At 41.7% G+C, this 22,998-nt stretch overlaps 1 protein-coding gene across 4 annotated transcripts; it reads right to left on the reverse strand.

Moving 5' to 3' along the window:
- Positions 1-1,878: 1,878 nt before the first annotated feature.
- On the reverse strand, positions 1,879-19,345 carry crfb4 (cytokine receptor family member b4 precursor). 4 transcript variants are annotated; one of them, XR_005039699.1, is made up of 9 exons: positions 19,064-19,345; positions 18,401-18,527; positions 17,289-17,461; positions 16,792-16,946; positions 11,940-12,087; positions 11,613-11,758; positions 9,916-9,990; positions 2,699-2,783; positions 1,879-2,113 (listed from the first exon to the last, which is right to left on the reverse strand). XR_005039699.1 is itself a non-coding variant. In NM_001281378.1 (8 exon segments), coding segments are annotated over 8 exon segments (975 nt in total). In that variant the 5' UTR covers positions 19,131-19,175; the 3' UTR covers positions 8,824-9,830.
- Between the last annotated feature and the right edge of the window lie 3,653 nt (positions 19,346-22,998).

Genomic DNA, 22,998 nt, shown 5'->3' on the forward strand with positions numbered 1-22,998 from the left:
ACTGTACTGATTTTTCTGTGTAGTCTGTTAATTTATTAATCACACTGGGGCGGGAAGATGTGATTGTGAACATGTTGCCTCACGTAGGTTATTGATAGATTCTGGGTTAAACCTTAGACCATTGTTTATATTCAGAAGTATCTTATTTAAGGAGTGATAGCGATTCTGGTTTTTGTTTTACATCAGAAGTTAATGGTTATCTGTAGGTGCCAGATGGCTTTGGAATGTGTTGGGTGGACGGGAGGAAGTCACAGGATTGCTATAGGGGATACGGATGGTGATCTGTGGGTTAGGAAAATGAGGGGTTGAGGTCAGATTGCCTTAAGATAGAAATTATGGTTTATTACCTTTCTGTCAAACCATAATAGATGTAAGGGTTGGCGAGAAGGAGTGCCTACATTTGGATTGTGTGTGTGAGCATATTACACACACACACACACACACACACACACACACACTTGAAGTTGAAGTTTTACATACACCTTAGCCAAATATTTAAATTCAGTTTTTCACAAATCCTAGTAAAAATTCCCTGTTTTAGGTCAGTTAGGATCACCACTTTATATTAAGAATGTGAAATGTCAGAATAATAGTGGAGAGAATCATTTCAGCTTTTATTTCTTTCATCACATTCCCAGTGGGTCAGAAGTTTACATGCACTCAATTAGTATTTGGTAGCATTGCCTTTAAATTGTTTAACTTGTGTCAAACGTTTCGGGTAGCCTTCCACAAACTTCCCACAATAAGTTGGGTGAATTTTGGCCCATTCCTCCTGACAGAGCTGGTATAACTGAGTCAGGTTTGTCGGCCTTTCACACGCCTTTTCAGTTCTGCACACAAACTTTCTATAGGATTGAGGTCAGGGCTTTGCCATGGCCACTCCAATACCTTGACTTTGTTGTCCTCAAGCCATTTTGTCACAACTTTGGAAGTATGCTTGGAGTCCTTGTCCATTTGGAAAATGCATTTGCAACCAAGCTTTAACTTCCTGATTGATGTCTTGATCTTGCTTCGATATAACCACATTTCCATTCCTCATGATGTTATCTATTTTGTGACGTGCACCAGTCCCTCCTGCAGCAAAGCACCTGCACAACATGGTGCTGCCACCCCCGTGCTTCACGGTTGGGATGGTGTTCTTTGGCTTGCAAGCCTCCCCTTTTTCCTCAACACGACAATGGTCATTATGGCCAAACAGTTCTATTTTTGTTTCATCAGACCAGAGAACATGTCTCTAAAAAGTATGATCTTTGTCCCCATGTGCAGTTGCAAACCGTAGTCTGGGTTTTTTTTTTTAATGGCGGGTTTTGGAGCAGTGGCTACCTTGCAGAGCGGCCTTTCAAGTTATGTCGATATAGGACTCGTTTTACTGTGGATACAGATACTTTTGTACCATCTTCAAAAGGTCCTTTGCTGCTGTTCTGGGATTGATTTGCACTTTCGCACCAAGGTACGTTCATCTCTAGGAGACAACGCGTCTCCTTCCTGAGCGGTATGACGGCTGCATGGTCCCATGGTGTTTATACTTGCGTACTATTGGTTGTACAGATGAATGTGTTACCTTCAGGTGTTTGGAAATTGATCCCAAGGATGAACCAGACTTGTGGAGGTCTTCAAGTTTCTGATGTCTTGGCTTATTTCTTTTGTTTTTCCCATGATGTCAAGCAAAGAGGCCCAGAGTTTGAAGGTAAGTCTTGAAATACATCCACAGGTACACCTCCAATTGACTCAAATTGTTAAATAGCCTATCAGAAGCTTCTAAAATTTTCCCAGCTGTTTAAAAGTGGAATTGTGATACAGTAAATTATAAGTGAAACAATGATAATAAAACACAAATATATATATATATATATATATATATATATATATTTAAATATATTTAAATATATTTAAATGAACAAACAATGATAAACATTCGCCGTGAGGTTTACAAGCGTAGAGCCTGATGGCCTCTGTTCTATGATCACACCGCACACAATTGTATTTCCGTCTCTCATCACACAGCAAAATGACATTCCAGCTGAACCTGCTGTCTTGTTCCATGTCAGCTGGAACGCTTTTGTGTTTCTCCACTCTCTTCTTCTGGTTCCTAAGAGAGTGTGATCGCACAAGACTTGGAAAACAAACAAACAAAAAAAGACACACAAAACATAACAGTATTAACAACGTGATAAGCAATGCATATTAATATATGCATGAAAACCAAAGTCTGAGATCATGACGATTTTCACTCTCTCTTCACCTGACTCTATACTTTTCTGCTGGATTCCACAAAAATGAAGACCCTAAAAAAACCTCATGCTTTCGCCCAGTCTTACCCTTGCAGCCCCAGGTTCTGAGAGGCGTTCCCAAGTCATGTCATTTTCACTTTGTTCCCCATCTCCTCCATTGCCACACCTCTACATCCTCTTATTAAGGTAACTTCAGTACTGTATATGCTTTCACATAAACGCTTTCAACATGTTGTTCAGAGTACAATTATAACATCTATCCTCTTTCATATGGTGCATTAGCCAATAAAGCAGCTAACCCCAACCCAACTATGATGTTTAAAGTAGCTCCTAGACCCAACACTAGACCTAGACCCTGAATCCAACACTAACAAACGCCTAACCTTATCCCTTAGCTTAGCTAACGTTAGCCAAAACAAATTGCAATTCGTAACATATGAAATGGGCATCCACAAATGAATACATACCTGTGGTAACATATGATACTCATTTGATTGTTACAGCTTTACGTTTACTATGTTCCGTCTACCCCTGAGTCCAGGTTGGAAGGACCTGTGGAAATAGAGGGGAGAGAGGCTGTCAAGTTCAGGGATGAAGATATGCTATTTGCATGGCAAGCCTTCCTCTTTGTATCAACATGTTACATACAACTCTCCTTCTGTGGCCTCCAACTGCTCTTAAATGAAAGCAAAACTAAATGCATGCTCTTCAAAGCATCCTTCACTCACGTTGCCAAACATACCCTGGTAAAACTGACCATCCTACCGATACTTGACTTCGGCGATGTCATTTACAAAATAGCCCCCAACACTCTACTCTGCAAATTGGATGCAGTCTATCACAGTGCCATCCGTTTTGTCACCAAAGCCCCATATACTACCCACCACTGCGACCTGTATGCTCTCGTTGGCTGGCCCTCGCTTCATATTCGTCAACAAACCCACTGGCTCCAGGTCATCTATAGGTCTTTGCTAGGTAAAGCCCCGCCTTATCTCAGCTCACTGGTCACCATAGCAGCACCCACCTGTAGCACGCACTCCAGCAGGTATATTTCACTGGTCACCCCCAAAACCAATTCCTCCTTCGGCCACCTTTCCTTCCAGTTCTCTGCTGCCAATGACTGGAACGAACTGCAAAAAAATCACTGAAGCTGGAGACTCATATCTCCCTCACTAGCTTTAAGCACCAGCTGTCAGAGCAGCTCACATATCACTGCACCTGTACATAGCCCATCTGTAAATAGCCCATCCAACTACCTCATCACCATATTGTTATTTATTTATTTTTCTCCTTTGCACCCCAGTATCTCTACTTGCACACTCATCTTCTGCACATCTATCACCCCAGTGTTTAATTTGCCATACCGGAATAATTTTGCCACTATGGCCTATTTATTGCCTCACCCCCCTTATCCTACCTCATTTGCACACACTGTATATTATTTGACTGTATGTTTGTTTATTCCATGTGTAACTCTGTGTTGTTGTTTGTGTTGCTTTGCTTTATCTTATCCAGGTCGCAGTTGTAAATGAGAACTTGTTCTCAACTAGCTTACCTGGTTAAATAAAGGTGGAAAAAAAAAAAAGTTGAACTAAAAATTCAGTTATAGCTTGTTCCACTTGTACTTTTGCGATACTTGAGCAGTGACTAGACATTTGATTAAAATAATTCCCAACTCAACAAGTGTTACAGGTGAATCTAAAGGCAATATTGGTCGTGCATATAGTGCATTCGTCAAGTATTCAGACCACTTAACATTTTCCACATTTTGTTACGTTACAGCCTTATTCTAAAATGGATTAAAAAAAATAATCCCTCAATCTACACAATAATGACAAAGCTAAAACAGGTTTGTAGAATTTTGTACAAATTCATAAAGTAACTTTTTACATAAGTGTTCAGACCATTTACTTAATACTTTGTTAAAGCACCTTTGGCAGCGAATACAGCCTCAAATCTTCTTGGGTAAGACGCTACAAGCTTGGCACACCTGTATTTGGGGAGTTTCTCCCATTCTTCTCTGCAGATCCTCTCAAGCTCTGTCAGGCTGGATGGGGAGCGTTGCTGCACAGCTATTTTCAGGTCTCTCCAGAGATGTTCGATCGGGTTCAAGTCCGGGCTCTGGCTGGGCCACTCAAGGACATTCAGAGACTTGCAAAAATTTCTAAAACCCTGTTTTCGCTTTGTTATTATGGGGTATCCTAGGGGCATTGGCAGACACAATGTAAGTAACTTAATTTATGTCTCCCTAATTGCCCTGAATTCCTCTTATCTTACAGCTATTATATGCAGTAATCCATGAGCCTATGAACCAGAGTTATACAGTTAACACCGAGGCGGTGTACCCTTGTAGGAAGATGTAGAGCAGGCCAGAAGGCAAAACTGAAAAAAAGAAAGCCTAACCTCCATTAAATAAAATTATGGCGGAGCTGAAACAGTACTTCTGTTCCAGGGTGTTTATTTACATAGCGATTCTGGAAGAAAAACAGTACTGTCACCAAAAGTATACATTATGGGACAGCTTTATATATTAAAATATATACACACAATACTCCCCCATCAACAGCTCAATCAAAATGGTGTGTGTGTACACCAATCGCTTCTCCATCACGGAAGACCACTTTGTGCAGCTCACCCTGCACTATCAGTTCCAATGTAAATAACATGAGTAAGTCTACCTCTGATAAGCTTCCCAGTAAAGCATTAAAAAACCCATTAAGCAACCCAGAAGAGTGCTAAAAATAGCCCATATTTACATATGCAGCCTGAGAAACAAGGTCCATGAAGTCAATAACTTGCTTGTAACACATGACATTCATATTCTGACTATCTCTGAAACTCAGTTAGATAATACCTTTGATGATACAGTGGTAGCAATACATGGTTATAACATCTACTGTAAAGAAAAATGTTAACAGGGGTGGTGTTGCGATCTATATTCAGAAACACTTTCCTGTAAAGCTTTAGAGACAATCTAATGTTAAATACTGCTGAAGTAATATGGCTACAGGTTCATCTGCCTCACCTAAAGCCCATTCTGGTGGGAAGCTGCTATAGACCACCAAGTGCTAACAGTCAGTACCTGGACAACGTGTGAAATGCTTGATAATGTATGTGATATCAACAGAGAGGTATATTTTATGGCCGATTTTTAAATATTGACTGGCTTATCAAGCTGCCTACTCAAGAAAACACTTCAAACTGTAACCAGTGGGCTACAACCTGGTTCAGGTTGTCAGTCAATCAACCTACCAGGGTATTTACAAACAGCACAGGAATGAAATCATCTTTACTAATTCTGCAGATATTTTCTTTAAAGCAGTATCTAAATCCATAGGATGTAGTGATCACAAAATAATAGCCCATATCTAGGAAAACCAACGTTTCAAAGGCTGGGCCTAATATAGTGTCTAAGAGGTCATACAATATACGTTTTGTAGTGATTCACATGTTGATGATGTAAAGAATATTTGTTGGTCCGGTGTGTGTGATGAGGGGCCACCAGACGCTGCACTTTACACGTTTATGAAACTACCTATTCCAGTTACTAATAAGCACACAGCCATTAAGAAAATGACTAAAAACTGTTCAATCTCCTTGGATGGATGAGGAATTGAATAAATGTTATGGTTGAGAGGGACGAGGCAAAAAGGAATGGCAAATAAGTCTGGCTGCACAGCTGATTGGTAAACATACTGCAAATTAAGAAATGTGACTAAACTAAATAAAAAAGAATGACAAGCCACCGGGGTCTGACAATCTGGATGAAAAATTATTGAGGATAATAGCGAACGATATTGCCACATCTTCAATTTAAGCCTACTAGAGAGCATGTGCCCTCAGGCCTGGAGGGAAGCTAAAGTCATTCCGCTGCCCAAGAATAGTAAATCCTCCTTTACTGGCTCAAATAGCCAACCACTCAGCCTGTTACCAATCCTTACTTCTGAAATAAATTGTGTTTTACCAGATACAATGTTATTTCACGGTAAACAAATTGACAACAGACTTTCAACACGCTTATAGGGAAGGACACTCAACAAGCACGGCACTTAAATGACTGATGATAAACTGATTGTGGGGGCTGTCTTGTTAGACTTCAGTGCAGCTTTTGACATTATCGATCATAGTCTGCTGCTGGAAAAACTTGTGTTATGGCTTTACACCCCTTGCTATAATGTGGATAAAGAGTTACCTGTCTAAAAGAACACAGACGGTGTTCTTTAATGGAATGCTCTCCAACATAATCCAGGTAGAATCAGGAATTCCCCAGGGTAGCTGTTTAGGCCCCTTACTTTTTCAATCTTTACTAACGACATGCCACTGACTTTGAGTAAAGCCAGTGTGTCTATGTATGCGGATGACTCAACACTATACATGTCAGCTACTACAGTGACTGAAATGACTGCAACACTTAACAAAGAGCTGCAGTTAGTTTCGGGATGGGTAGCAAGGAATAAGTTAGTCCTAAATATTTCCAAAACTAAAAGAGTTGTATTTGGGACAAATCATTCACTAAACTACGTCTCGTAATGAATAATGTGAAAATTGAGCAAGTTGAGGTGACTAAATTGCTTGGAGTAACTCTGGATTGTAAACTGTCATGGTCAAAACATATTGATACAACAGTAACTAAGATGGGGATAAGTCTGTCCATAATAAAGCTCTGCTCTGCCTTCTTAACAGCACAACAAGGCAGGTCCTACAGGCCCTCGTTTTGTAGCACCTAGGCAACTGTGCAGTAGTGTGGTCAGGTGCCAGAAAGAGGGACTTGGGAAAATTGCAATTGGCTCAGAACAGGGCAGCACGGCTGGCACTTAAATGTACACAGAGAGCTAATATTAATAATACGCATGTCAATCTCTCTTGGCTGAAAGTGGAAGACAGATGGACTTCATCATTACTTGTTCTTGTAAGAGGTGTTGACAAGCTGAATGTACCGAGCTGTCTAAAACACTAGCACACAGCTCGGACACCCATGCATACCGCACAAGACATGCCACCAGAGGTCTCTTCACAGTCCCCAAATCCAGAACAGACTACAGGAGGCACACAGTACTACATTGAGCCATGACTACATGGAACACTATTCCACATCTGATAACTGATGCAAACAGTAGAGTCAGATTTAAAAAGCAGGTAAAAATACACCTTTACGGAACAACGGGGACTGTGAAGAGACACAGAAGGTACAGACACATGTAAACAGTACGCACACATTGTTGTATGGTGGTATTGAACATGTTGTGTTGTGGACATGTGGTGGTGTAGGGACGTTATATGATGTCCTGTTTTATCTTTAGTTCATTCAGTACAAACACAGTTCACTGTTTTATCTGTTGTATTATATGTAATGTGGGTGTTTTGGTGTGTTTGGATCCTAGGAAGAGTAGCTGCTGCCTTGACAGGAATTAATGAGGATGCATAATAAACCCCAGGAAGAGTAGCTGCTGCCTTGACAGGAACTAATGGGGATCCATAATAAACCCCAGGATGAGTAGCTGCTGTCTTGACAGGAACTAATGGGGATCCATAATAAACCCCAGGAAGAGTAGCTACTGTCTTGGCAGGAACTAAATGGGATCCATAATAAACCCCAGGAAGAGTAGCTGCTGCCTTGGCAGGAACTAATGGGGATCCATAATAAACCCCAGGAAGAGTAGCTGCTGTCTTGGCAGAAACTAATGGGGATCCATAATAAACCCCAGGAAGAGTAGCTGCTGTCTTGGCAGGAACTAATGGGGATCCATGATAAACCCCAGGAAGAGTAGCTGCTGTCTTGGCAGGAACTAATGGGGATCCATAATAAACCCCAGGAAGAGTAGCTGCTGTCTTGGCAGGAACTAATGGGGATCCATAATAAACCCCAGGAAGAGTAGCTGCTGTCTTGGCAGGAACTAATGGGGATCCATAATAAACCCCAGGAAGAGTAGCTGCTGTCTTGGCAGGAACTAATGGGGATCCATAATAAACCCCAGGAAGAGTAGCTGCTGTCTTGGCAGGAACTAATGGGGATCCATAATAAACCCCAGGAAGAGTAGCTGCTGTCTTGGCAGGAACTAATGGGGATCCATAATAAACCCCAGGAAGAGTAGCTGCTGTCTTGGCAGGAACTAATGGGGATCCATAATAAACCCCAGGAAGAGTAGCTGCTGTCTTGGCAGGAACTAATGGGGATCCATAATAAACCCCAGGAAGAGTAGCTGCTGTCTTGGCAGGAACTAATGGGGATCCATAATAAACCCCAGGAAGAGTAGCTGCTGTCTTGGCAGGAACTAATGGGGATCCATAATAAACCCCAGGAAGAGTAGCTGCTGTCTTGGCAGCAGCTAATGGGGATCCATAATAAACCCCAGGAAGAGTAGCTGCTGTCTTGGCAGGAACTAATGGGGATCCATAATAAACCCCAGGAAGAGTAGCTGCTGTCTTGGCAGCAGCTAATGGGGATCCATAATAAACCCCAGGAAGAGTAGCTGCTGTCTTGGCAGGAACTAATGGGGATCCATAATAAACCCCAGGAAGAGTAGCTGCTGTCTTGGCAGCAGCTAATGGGGATCCCTAGTATGAAATACAAATACAAAGTGTGTAGATTGATGAGGATTTTTTAAATATATATTTTTAATCAATTTTAGAATAAGGCTGTAATGCAACAAAATGAGGAAAAAGTCAAGGGGGCTGAATACTTTCCGAATCCATTGTAGACCCATTGCTGATGATGTCTTGATGATGTCATGATGATGTCATGATGTCTTGACTGCTGTGTCACAAGCTAAATACAAAAACGCCATTTTCCATAAAATTATTTGGAGTGTGTCGTATCAGTCAGCTCATAAGGAGAACTCTCTCTGGTGGAATAGTGGGTCACCATTCCATTGCCCTATACTCATATCATAAAATGCCAGTGTACCAAGGCCAATAATGAATAAAAGGCATTATTGATCATTATCATACACATTACACCAGGGTTCCCTAACTGGCAGTGGTTATATTCACCCCCCCCCCCCCCCCCCCCCCCAAGTTCTCAGTCAAATGTTTATTTTATTTTTAACAGCAGGAAATCAGCTCGTAGTGATTTTAGGTATCATAGAAACATGTGATCGTATACAAATGGAAGCAAGGTCTGAAATGATTGTTTCAGTCAAATATATTTGTTTGGGTTCTTGCGGCTAATTTGCATACGATCACAAAATGATTTGCAATTATTTTTTCCGAACCCCCAAGAGATAAAAAATCAGGCCTGCAGCTGAATCTAGAAGATGACACCTGCATTACACTAAATTATCTCTCTTAGAATTTCATCACAGGGATGAATAAATAACTAAATCCCTGATGTCAGTTAGACTATTATTTCTCACTAAGAGATACGTCCTCTTCTCTGCCATCCATTGATGTCTTCGTTTCTTCCTCACATCAGTCTTTCACCCATATTTTCCCCATCCACTTCAAGATCTTTGTGATTGGGTGCAGCCAACATTAAAGGCGAGTCGAGACTGACTGATCAACCAATCACCTTGCATCATAAACAACAACTTAATATTATTTATAGATCGGCCTGTCAGTCGCGGTGTTGACGCTCTCGAACACTGCCTTTCTTTTGCATTGTCAGTCAGTCTGGTTATGTGCTTTATGTTCTGTCCACCAGAGGGCGCTCTCTCTCTGTCTCTGTCCCCCCAGGCATGATGCTGACCTCATGGTACACCTCATCAGGCTGGGGGCTGCTCTGCAAGGCCAGGATGGAGGAGCACTGAGGATCCAACAGGTACTGCATGGGGAGGAGAGGGGAGGGGAGAGGAGACTTTGGTCACACTAAAGGCATCAGCTTGAAAACCGAATTAGTGTGCTCGCATACTCCTTTAAAAGATATTCACTTAAAAAATTGGAACAAAAACACCAATAGTACTGTTTGTCTATCTAAATAGAATTCTAGAATTAATAGACAAAATGAATCTAATATAACTCAAGAAATCTAACATTCATTTAGAATTTTTTTTTGCAGAAGAGATCTTAGTCATGCAATTTTACATCTAAGATCTTTGGTGCAGAATTTCTCAAGTGAAAAAATGTGCATGATTTCTCTCTTGTTGAAAGACAATAAACACTTAATTTAAGAATCCCTACTGTTGACCAATCACAGACAAGGTGTGTTGGCTACCAACTTCAGCTTGCCTCGAGAAAAAATCCTGTGCGCACAAAGAGCCAAAAAAAGCAACAACTCTTGACGAAGACTAAACCGAACGAAAAAGTCACAAGATATTGTCATAATATATGCACGAACTGTTCTGAACTGTTTCGGATGGGAAGCATGAGGACGCCTTAAAGGCATTTCAAAGTAATCTCTTTAAAGGTCTTTCAAACTAATCTCAATTAACCAAAAACCTTGTGAAATTTGGTCATATTTTATTTATTTAACGAGGCAAGTCAATTAAGAACAATTCTTATTTACAATGACGGCCTACCATAAGACAAAAGGCCTCCTGTGGGGACGGGGGGTGGGATTAAATATAGAACAAAACACACATCACGACAACAGAGCTACACTTCATAAAGAGAGACCTAAAGACAACAACATGGCATGGCAGCAACACATGACAACAACATGGTAGCAACAACACAGAGTACAAACATTGTTGGGCACAGACAACAGCGCAAAGGGCAAGAAGGTAGAGACAACAATACATCACACAAAGCAGCCACAACTGTCAGTAAGAGTGTCCATGATTAAGTCTTTGAATGAGGAGATTGAGATAAAACTGTCCAGTTTGAGTGTTTGTTGCAGCTCGTTCCAGTCGCTAGCTGCAGCGATCTGAAAAGACGAGCGGCCCAGGGATGTGTGCACTTTGGGGACTTTTAACAGAATGTGACTGGTGTAACAGTTTAACTTTCATCCGTCCCCTCGCCCCAACCCGGGCTCGCACCCTCTGCACACATAGACAACTGACACCCACGGAAGCATCGTTACCCATCGCGCCACAAACGCCGCGACAGCACTTGCAGAGCAAGGGGAACAACTACTTTTAAGGTCTCAGAGCGAGTGACTTCACCGGTTGAAACGCTATTAGCGCGCACCACCGCTAACTAGCTAGCTAGCCATTTCACATCGATTACACTGGCAGAACAGATGCACATTTATGTTTAAGCAGTCTGTCCACAAGAGATTAGACTAAAACCATTCATCATTATGCCAAGATATAACAGGACACACTGATTACATGGAACTCAGCCAAAGACAGAGCCTCATTGACAGTCCCCCCCCCCCCCTTAAACAGCAGCATGAACATGTCATTTATGGGTGCGCAAAACAACAAATGATACAGTTACTACACACAAAGAAACACACAGTGTATTATTATTCATTAAAACACAATGATCATGCGCCATACTGACCACTGTGAAATGTCCAGGCAGCTTGACCTTGGGTCTGAGGAAGCGGACCACCCTGTAGCAGTGCCAGAATGCTAGAACCACCAGGGGCACAGACACAGCCATCACCACAAACATCCCCAGGGCCATCACCCAGGGCCTGTCCTTGGCTGCAGACGGTTTGGGGTTGGGGAAAGTGGACACCGGGGGACGAAGAATTGAGTTGAGCAAGAGTAGACTTGTACTCGGAGAATCATTGAAGGCAACAATCTAATACTCATAATTTGTGTTTTTTACAGATGTAAAAAAAAAAAGGGGAGGACAAGAGAGAGAGAGAGAGACGGCGCTCACCCTTAGCGGTGCTCTCACACGTAACGTTGCTGGGCTGGCTTTGTTTGAAGAACCTTTCGGTTACCACCCAGACCTGAAAACAGTACCTGGTCCATTGCTCCAGCTCCAACACCACTTCATGCAGTTGGATGCCATTCATCCGTGTGACCTGCAGGGGGTGATAGAGGAGCAGTGAGGAAGCAGTGAGCGCCACGCAATGAGTCTGTTTTACACACATTGTAATTCTTTCATATTAAACTGATTGGCAGCCGGCACATTATGCAATAGTCATGTAAACACCTTACTCTGATTATCTTAAAAAAATCGGGCGTACGGTCAAAAATAAAGTTAGCATGCGCCGATTAAAACATCTGTTTTTTTCTGAGCCATCTTTTAAAATGATTAGGACACGTAAATCGGCGATCCAGCAGTGTAATTGATCTGCGCGTGGGCTAGCACCAGCCGAGCCGTCCTCCCTCAGGGCGATTTAAGTGAGTTCGGGAACAACTGAATGTATGTGTGTCTCAGAAGTAGCTTTCACATACAGTAGTACAAACTTCGGTAACACTTCCTTTGAAAGGATCTTTACTACACCGCAATCAACCATGCATTTACACTGTAACAACTATTATAGTTAACAGTAACAACTACCAGTAGTAGTTGCAGTATGTAATTACAGGAGGTGTAACAATGAATGGTTGTTACCATGCTTGTTTCAAAATGGGCAGGTTTCCCACTAAATTCACCAACTTTGTGTGTTTTCGCTTCTTATCAGCTGCATACAAGCTACAACTGTCACAAAGGTTGTGACCCCTCGTCGGTGTGCCACCACATTCGCCAAGGAAATGTGTTGTGTTTCTTCTCAGAATCGTACAGTTAGAACTGTCACAAAGGTTGTGACCCCTCGTCGGTGTGCTGGATGCCTGAGAAACTGCAGTAAAAGTGCAATAACTGCAGTTGACTGTGGTATTTTGAAACACATTAATTGCAGAACAACTGCAGTTACACTGCAAAAGTACTGCAGTAAAAAAAGTGATTTATTCATTTTGGAGCGTACTGCACTATAACTGCCTTTATACTGCAGTGTACTGCGGTGATACTGCACTGTGAGGGAGCCTATGCTCAATAGGCTCTAATTACTTACCCTTCAATGTGCACTGTTCTGTGTCTTCACTCAGTGTTGTTGCTAGCACTTGACCCCAAAATAAAGTTAACTTGGTTGAGCTGGCAAAAACAGATCAGTAGGGCAATCTCACTGACTGGGATCTAATACGCATAGTACATTTAATGTTTTGCCCAAGTACAATGTAATTACTAAAGGTTTTACACAGGCTGTAGCTAGTTAAAATGAAGTTTATCTTGAGCGGCCCTCATTTTAAAGCTTCCGGAAGTTTCACTTCACAACAAGGTACAGAAATTAAGTGAATTCTGGAATTAAACTTCCGGAAGCTTTAAAATGAGGGCCAGATTGTCCGTATGGATCATGTACTGTAGTTAGTTACATTACATTAGTTACAAGTAAGTACACCTCAAGATAGTTCAAATGAAGTGTATCTACATCCTGTGTAACTCCTAGTAATTACATTGTACTTAGGCAAACATTTAAATGTAGTATCCTTTGAAACAGGGTATTTATCCTCATCTGGGATGACCAAGTTAACCCAGATTGGTACACTTTATTTTGAGTGGAGATATAATAACAACAGTGCACTTTCATGGCTAAGTAATCAGAGCCTATTGAATAAAAAAATCTATTGGGACACCCAGCGCACCCGACGAGGGGTCACAACCTTTGTGACAGTTGTAACTGTACGCAGCTGATAAGAAACGAAACACTAAGTTGGCGAATGTTGTGGGCAACCTGCCCTTTTATCACAGCTGATAAGAAACGAAACACTAAGTTGGCGAATGTATTGGGCAACCTGCCCTTTTATCACAGCTGATAAGAAACTAAACACTAAGTTGGCGAATGTATTGGGCAACCTGCCCTTTTATCACAGCTGATAAGAAACGAAACACTAAGTTGGCGAATGTATTGGGCAACCTGCCCTTTTATCACAGCTGATAAGAAACTAAACACTAAGTTGGCGAATGTATTGGGCAACCTGCCCTTTTATCACAGCTGATAAGAAACGAAACACTAAGTTGGCGAATGTATTGGGCAACCTGCCCTTTTATCACAGCTGATAAGAAACGAAACACTAAGTTGGCGAATGTATTGGGCAACCTGCCCTTTTATCACAGCTGATAAGAAACGAAACACTAAGTTGGCGAATGTATTGGGCAACCTGCCCTTTTATCACAGCTGATAAGAAACGAAACACTAAGTTGGCGAATGTATTGGGCAACCTGCCCTTTTATCACAGCTGATAAGAAACGAAACACTAAGTTGGCGAATGTATTGGGCAACCTGCCCTTTTATCACAGCTGATAAGAAACGAAACACTAAGTTGGCGAATGTATTGGGCAACCTGCCCTTTTATCACAGTTGATAAGAAACTAAACACTAAGTTGGCGAATGTATTGGGCAACCTGCCCTTTTATCACAGCTGATAAGAAACGAAACACTAAGTTGGCGAATGTATTGGGCAACCTGCCCTTTTATCACAGCTGATAAGAAACGAAACACTAAGTTGGCGAATGTATTGGGCAACCTGCCCTTTTATCACAGCTGATAAGAAACGAAACACTAAGTTGGCGAATGTATTGGGCAACCTGCCCTTTTATCACAGCTGATAAGAAACTAAACACTAAGTTGGCGAATGTATTGGGCAACCTGCCCTTTTATCACAGCTGATAAGAAACGAAACACTAAGTTGGCGAATGTATTGGGCAACCTGCCCTTTTATCACAGCTGATAAGAAACGAAACACTAAGTTGGCGAATGTATTGGGCAACCTGCCCTTTTATCACAGCTGATAAGAAACGAAACACTAAGTTGGCGAATGTATTGGGCAACCTGCCCTTTTATCACAGCTGATAAGAAACTAAACACTAAGTTGGCGAATGTATTGGGCAACCTGCCCTTTTATCACAGCTGATAAGAAACTAAACACTAAGTTGGCGAATGTATTGGGCAACCTGCCCTTTTATCACAAGCATGGAAAACAAGCATTCATTGTTACACCTTTTTTTCTAATTAACAGACCACAATTACTGCCATGTGGCTGTTACAGTGAATTACAATACTCGTTAAAGTGTAATTACACACACTGTAATAAGAACCACTAATAAGGACCACTGTAATAAGGACCACTGTAATAAGGACCACTGTAATAAGGACCACTAATAAGGACCACTGTAATAAGGACCACTAATAAGGACCACTGTAATAAGGACCACTAATAAGGACCACTGTAATAAGGACCACTGTAATAAGGACCACTGTAATAAGGACCACTGTAATAAGGACCACTGTAATAAGGACCACTGTAATAAGGACCACTGTAATAAGGACCACTGTAATAAGGACCACTGTAATAAGGACCACTAATAAGGACCACTGTAATAAGGACCACTAATAAGGACCACTAATAAGGACCACTGTAATAAGGACCACTAATAAGGACCACTGTAATAAGGACCACTAATAAGGACCACTGTAATAAGGACCACTAATAAGGACCACTGTAATAAGGACCACTAATAAGGACCACTGTAATAAGGACCACTAATAAGGACCACTGTAATAAGGACCACTGTAATAAGGACCACTAATAAGGACCACTGTAATAAGGACCACTAATAAGGACCACTAATAAGGACCACTGTAATAAGGACCACTAATAAGGACCACTGTAATAAGGACCACTGATAAGGACCACTGTAATAAGGACCACTAATAAGGACCACTAATAAGGACCACTGTAATAAGGACCACTAATAAGGACCCCCATTTAAAATGAAAAGCGTTAGCCAAACTTTATACGTCCAAACTCAAATATACTTCCCAAAAATAAACACGATTGCTGTGGTATAATATTATTTTTGATTGCCGATTTTCTACATTTATCAGAGTGCCATCCGGTAGTCTGATTTCAGATGTATCCATGTTAAAAGAGGATTATTAGGGAAATCGTTCCTTCTTGCAAAGCATGTAAACGTTTTAATATCAAACTATTATATTAATCTATCTACAATAATCCCATTATATATTAATCTATCTACAATAATCCCATTATATATTCAACTATCTACAATAATCCCATTATATATTAATCTATCTACAATAATCCCATTATATATTCAACTATCTACAATAATCCCATTATATATTAATCTATCTACAATAATCCCATTATATATTAATCTATCTACAATAATCCCATTATATATTAATCTATCTACAATAATCCCATTATATATTAATCTATCTACAATAATCCCATTATATATTCAACTATCTACAATAATCCCATTATATATTAATCTATCTACAATAATCCCATTATATATTAATCTATCTACAATAATCCCATTATATATTAATCTATCTACAATAATCCCATTATATATTAATCTATCTACAATAATCCCATTATATATTCAACTATCTACAATAATCCCATTATATATTAATCTATCTACAATAATCCCATTATTGTGTGCATGTAACCGTACTCAATGTGTCACCAGATGATCACCCCTACGGTTATCAAGTTCACCATTGGCAGATGGAAAGTAGTTTATGTGCTCAGACCCTAAACCTGCATCTCATACTCCTTATTGGTTACTGTCACTATGACATCAGATGTGAAAGGTCAGGCAAACTGCTTTACTTTGTTTCGCCATTCCTCAGATCCCCTGGTTGTAGGCAGTGGACATTACACTTCAAATGTATAATCCCAGATGGAAAGTAAAATGGCCACCATACCTTCTTCTCCTGGCCCTCCTTCCAGTAGGCGACGTTAAAGGTTGCATGATTGTAGATCTCTTTAAACTCAGAGATCCTGAGCACTGGGTCTTCGATGCTCACTTCAATGTTCGCACCACTGGAGACTAGAGTCACACTGGGAGGGCCTAAAGTGGCTGTGGAGAGAGACAGAGAGACATGGGGAAGAAAGTGACCTAAAGGAAGTGGCGACCTCTCAGGGGTAAAGAAATGACATGGCACCTGCTAGCAGATCACCATAATCCATTAAAGAGCAAAAGCTGTCAGGCTCCAGTCTGTAATGATAACACTCTGCTTTGCCCTGACCTCTGGTTTAACAGTACCTGTTATTACAAATTTCATACCCATCTCTAGTGCACTGCAAAAAAAAAAAAAAAAAAATACTATGAAATGCCCATGTATGTCTTAGGTATAGGTTATGAATGTGTTATGAAATCCTTATGTAGATTGAAGTTACAGATGGGTAACTAGGAACTCACTGTGTTCATCCATGACAAACTCCTTAGTCTCCACCCAGTGAGATGTCTCTCCCTCTCGTTCTGCCCTCACTTGGAAAGTGTACACTCCAAATTTGTTTAGATGTCTGGTGAAGTCACAGCATAGGGCAGTTGTGTCCAAACATACAACCTGGTAGCTGTTCCTGATGCTCTTCCTGTGTTCAAAACAAGACAACCCCTGTATTGTTATTGGGGTAGACGGCAGGGTAGCCTAGTGGTTAGAGTGGAGTGGCGACAGGTAGCCTAGTGGTTAGAGTGGAGTGGCGACAGGTAGCCTAGTGGTTAGAGTGGAGTGGCGACAGGTAGCCTAGTGGTTAGAGCGTTGGACTAGTGACCAGCAGGTAGCCTAGTGGTTAGAGCGTTGGACTAGTAACCAGCAGGTAGCCTAGTGGTTAGAGCGTTGGACTAGTGACCAGCAGGTAGCCTAGTGGTTAGAGCGTTGGACTAGTGACCAGCAGGTAGCCTAGTGGTTAGAGCGTTGGACTAGTAACCAGCAGGTAGCCTAGTGGTTAGAGCATTGGACTAGTGACCAGCAGGTAGCCTAGTGGTTAGAGCGTTGGACTAGTAACCGAAAGGTTGCAAGAACGAATCCCCGAGCTGACAAGGTACAAATCTGTCGTTCTGCCCCTGAACAAGGCAGTTAACCCACTGTTCCTAGGCCGTCATTGAAAATAAGAATTTGTTCTTAACTGACTTGCCTAGTAAAATAATGGTAAAAAAATATATAAAAAAATACTATTGTTACCAGTGTTTGTAAGCTGTTTGTTTTTACACTGTTTGTTTGTTCAGTGTATGTACGCTGTTTGTTTGTTTGTACGCTGTTTGTATGCCTGAAACCAGTTCTGACAAGTAATTGTGTAAAAAAAAAAAGTGAAATAGTTGCACCTATTCCTTATAGATATAGTGAGTGTATGTGTGTGTGAGGGTGTGTGTGTGAGGGTGTGTGTGTGAGGGTGTATGACACAGATTCTTCTGGGGACGACAACTTGTGGGTGTGTCATTTCTCCTCTTTCCCAGCACCCATAAGCAGGAAGTGTGCCATATTTAAATGTTCACCCTCACTTGGTTGTGTTGTTTGGTTCTGTTCATATTACCCCTTGTATTCTGATCTGTAGGTGAGGTTTCCCGTGTGGTTCTGAGGGGGATCCCACTCCAACACTAGTCCCATGTTGATGGAGGTAATTCTGATGTTACTGGGACTTGGAAGTTCAGCTAACACTGCTGTAAAAGCACAGTTATACACAGTTGAACATACTGACAAATACACATCATTCAGGGGGATTACAGGCTTTAGATAAACAAGGGTATTGAGTCAGATGGGGAAAATTGTATTTTATATGTCTTGGACGATTTTAAGAGTTTTTTAAATTATTTTTTTTTAGAGAGAAATGAAGCCCATTGCACTTCCTCGAGATGAACACTCTTGACCACATATGGTATGTGGGTAAAACCTTAAGCCAATGTGTATGCATATATTTAGCCTACATCATCAGTATGTCAATCTAACAGAGACCAAAATGCGACGTGTTTCCATTGGTTCCCACTAGTGACAGTAAAAGTAGATTATGGAATGTATAAGTGCTAAATAAATGTAGCCTATAAAAGACTGTGAAATGATCACGAAATATCAACAACAAAAAGTTCGTAAACCAGTCGTGATATTGAATGGTTTAAAACATTCATCTACAATCAAAGCCAATCGATTGACAGCACGTTGGTAGACTAGGATGTGGTAAAGTCGAAAGAGAAATACTGACCTGTCATTCCATGTAAAGTTAAGCATAATAGTTTGACAAACAAGATAGTAAACACCGTAGATTGCATGTTGCCCGAGAGATGTTCTGTGTAGTCCAGCGACACTGAAATGTTCGCTATATTTGCTTCAGGCCGATCTTGAGAGTTTATTGTGTACTTTCTGAAAGGGCGGAGAATTGCGGGGAAGCGAAACCAAGCTGAGTGATATAAATACAGAAGAAGCCCGGGCAGGTTTCCATTGAAGCAAGTTTAGTCGATGTCGGAAAAAACCTTTAGGCTTAATGGAAACGGCAGATATAATATTCATTTTTAAAAGATCGACAAAATGTGTATCCGTTCGACAGGGGTGGATCTTTATTTTGTCTTACTTTATTGCGCCAAATTCTGATTGAATGAGCAGTGTTTATCGAGTAAATGATTGCCTAATACGTTTGATAGAAAACAGGGCACGTGATGTTTCGCCATAACTATATAGTTTCACTCCACATTTCATTCTAAATGCCTACTGCTTGTCAAGTAATTTTTCAAATATAACAATTATATTTATTTGTCAAGTATTGTTCTGACTTGCAAGATTGCCTGAACTGCTGCTTCACCTTGCTTCTTTGTAACGTTACATTTCTGAGTCAAAACGGATAAAGGCTCATTTATTGTTCCCGAATTTGAAAAACGGAAATCGACTTTGTTTGTCATTTATGGTGTCAAAATTAGACAGGGAATAATGGGAAACAAATAACAATATTTATTACATTTATATTTTCGTTTGGTTCCTACCAAGAAGTACACGCCCCCTCATAGAATATTATTGGTGCTTTAGGAGTGTTTTCAGCCTGGGTTACCAGCACAAAGAAAGGAGTCGACTGTGTGAGTGTGACAGGAAATCAAAATATTCATCTTAGTTTAAAGACAGGCTCCTGAAAGAGGGACATTTCTTTTTTTGCTGAGTTTATATATACAGTTGAAGTCGGAAGTTTACAGACACTGAGGTTGGAGTCATTAAAACTTGTTTTTTTAAACACTCCACACATTTCTTGATAACAAACTATAGTTTTGGCAAGTCGATTAGGACATCTACTTTGTGCGTGACAAGTAATTTTTCCAACAATTGTTTACAGACAGATTATTTCACTTATAATTCACTGTATCACAATTCCAGTGGGTCAGAAGTTTACATACACTAAATTGACTGCGCCTTTAAACAGCTTAGAAAATTCCAGAAAATGATGTCATGGCTTTAGAAGCTTCTGATAAGCTAATTGACATAATTTTAGTCAATTGGAGGTGTATCTGTGGATGTATTTCAATGCATACCTTCAAACTCAGTGCCTCTTTGCTTGACATCATGGGAAAATCAAAAGAAATCAGCCAAGACCTCAGAAAATAAATTGTAGACCTCCACAAGTCTGGTCCATCCTTGGGAGCAATTTCCAAACGCCTGAAGGTACCACGTTTATCTCTACAAACAATAGTACGCAAGTATAAACCCCATGGGACCACACAACTGTCATACTGCTCAGGAAGGAGACGCGTTCTGTCTCCTACAGATGAATGTACTTTGGTGCGAAAAGTGCAAATCAATCCCAGAGAAACAGCAAAGGACCTTCTGATGATGCTGGAGGAAAGTACAAAAGTATCTATATCCACAGTAAAATGAGCCCCATATCTACATAACCTGAAAGGCCGCTCAGCAAGGAAGAAGCCACTGCTCCAAAACCACCATAAAAAAGCCAGACTACGGTTTGCAACTGCACATGGGGACAAAGATTGTACTTTTTTGAGAAATGTCCTCTGGTCTGATGAAACAAAAATAGAACTGTTTGGCCATAATGACCATTGTTATGTTTGGAGGAAAAAGGGGGAGGGCTGCAAGCCGAAGAACACCAAGCCAACCGTGAAGCACGGGGGTGGAAGCACCATTTTGTGAGGGTGCTTTGCTGCAGGAGGGACTGGTGCACTTCACAAAATAGATGGCTTCATGAAGAAAGAAAATGTGGATATTTTGATGCAACATCTCAAGACATCATTCAGGAAGTTAAAGCTTGGTCACAAATGGGTCTTCCAAATGGACAATGACCCCAAGCATACTTCCAAAGTTGTGGCAAACTGGCTTAAGGACAACAAAGTCACGGTATTGAAGAGGCCATCACAAAGGCCTGACCTCAATCCCATAGAAAATTTGTGGGCAGAACTGAAAAAGTGTGTGTGAGCAGGGAGGCCTAGAAACCTGACTCAGTTACACCAGCTCTGTCAGGAGGAATGGGCCAAAATTCACCCAACTTATTGTGGGAAGTTTGTGGAAGGCTACCCGAAACGTTTGACACAAGTTAAACAATTTAAAGGCAATGCTACCAAATACTAATTGAGTATATGTAAACTTCTGACCCACTGGGAATGTGATGAAATAAATAAAAGCTGAAATGATTCTCTCCACTATTATTCTGATATTTCACATTCTTAATATAAAGTGGTGATCCTAACTGACCTAAAACAGGGAATTTTTACTAGGATTAAATGTCAGGAATTGTGAAAAACTGAGTTTAAATGTACTTGGCTAAGGTGTATGTAAACTTCCGACTTCAACTGTATATCATCTCTCAGTATGTGATCACACATTTTGGTACTTGTTTCTCTACATTAATAATCTTGATTTATGTTCAACCAAATAGAGAAATGAGCAAAGAGCGGGATGAGGCAAAAGTTCGGATTTGAGGAGATTTTTCGAGAAAGCTATCGCACAGCATTACACTTTCAATTTGTGATAGTGATATTTCTTTCCATTTCCCCAGTATAGTGAAGGGCGACTCTGGCAGCACCGGAGTGAAGGGCGACTCTGGCAGCACCGGAGTGAAGGGCGACTCTGGCAGCACCGGAGTGAAGGGCGACTCTGGCAGCACCGGAGTGAAGGGCGACTCTGGCAGCACCGGAGTGAAGGGCGACTCTGGCAGCACCGGAGTGAAGGGCGACTCTGGCAGCACCGGAGTGAAGGGCGACTCTGGCAGCACCGGAGTGAAGGGCGACTCTGGCAGCACCGGAGTGAAGGGCGACTCTGGCAGCACCGGAGTGAAGGGCGACTCTGGCGGCTCCGGACAGGCGGGAGAACCTGGAGGGAGGAGACAGAGACAGCCTGGTGCGTGGCGCTGCCACAGGACCCACCAGGCTGGGGAGACCTACAGGAGGCCTGGTGCGTGGAGGAGGCACCAGATGGACCGGGCTGTGGGGGAGCACTGGAGCGCAGCCTTGGCACCACTCCTCCAGGCTGGATGACCCCCTTTAGCCCGGACCCTCCAGAGTGCAGGCACAGGTTGAACCGGGCTGTGGGTGAGCACTGGAGATCTGGTGCATACCACTCGCACCTCTCCCTTAGGCTCAATGCCCACATTCGCCTGGCAGGGGCGGAGTGCAGGCATAGGGCGCACTGCACCCTCCCAGCGCCCCGGAGACACAGCACACAGAGCCGGTGCAGGATACCCTGGGCCGAAACGGCGTACCGGAGACCAAACACGCTGGACCAGCACAATACGCCCTGGCTGGATGCCCACTCTCGCATGGCACTTGCGGGGGACTGGCCTATAGCACACCGGGCTATGAGCGCGTATTGCTGTATCAGTGGATGGTAGATTCATGCTGTATCAGTGGATGGGAGAGCCATGCTGTATCAGTGGATGGGAGAGCCATGCTGTATCAGTGGTGGGGAGAGCCATGCTGTATCAGTGGATGGGAGAGGCATGCTGTATCAGTGGAGGGGAATCGCAAGCAATACCGCTTCTTGAAAACCTTAGGGTTTGTACTACCTTCTTAAAGTACATGCTGGTCTTTTAATTATGAAGTATATGGTGGTGATATTATTTTGCAGTTGGTCTTCTTTTTAGAAGAAGATGAATTGTCAATTAGAAGGCCATTTTCCAAGAGGCCTTTGCCCACTTAGGTATTTAATTAA

The sequence above is a fragment of the Oncorhynchus mykiss genome, chromosome 3, assembly GCF_013265735.2.
Source record: "Oncorhynchus mykiss isolate Arlee chromosome 3, USDA_OmykA_1.1, whole genome shotgun sequence".
NCBI lineage: Eukaryota > Metazoa > Chordata > Actinopteri > Salmoniformes > Salmonidae > Oncorhynchus > Oncorhynchus mykiss.

Coding starts and splice junctions, on each gene's coding strand:
- crfb4 (XM_036963669.1), bottom strand. CDS start 19,130: ATGCAATCTACGGTGTTTACTATCTTGTTTGTCAAACTATTATGCTTA. Junction 12,088..16,791: donor AGGAGGGCCAGGAGAAGAAG/GTATGGTGGCCA, acceptor CACCCCCTGCAG/GTCACACGGATGAATGGCAT. Junction 11,759..11,939: donor GTGTGAGAGCACCGCTAAGG/GTGAGCGCCGTC, acceptor AACCGTCTGCAG/CCAAGGACAGGCCCTGGGTG.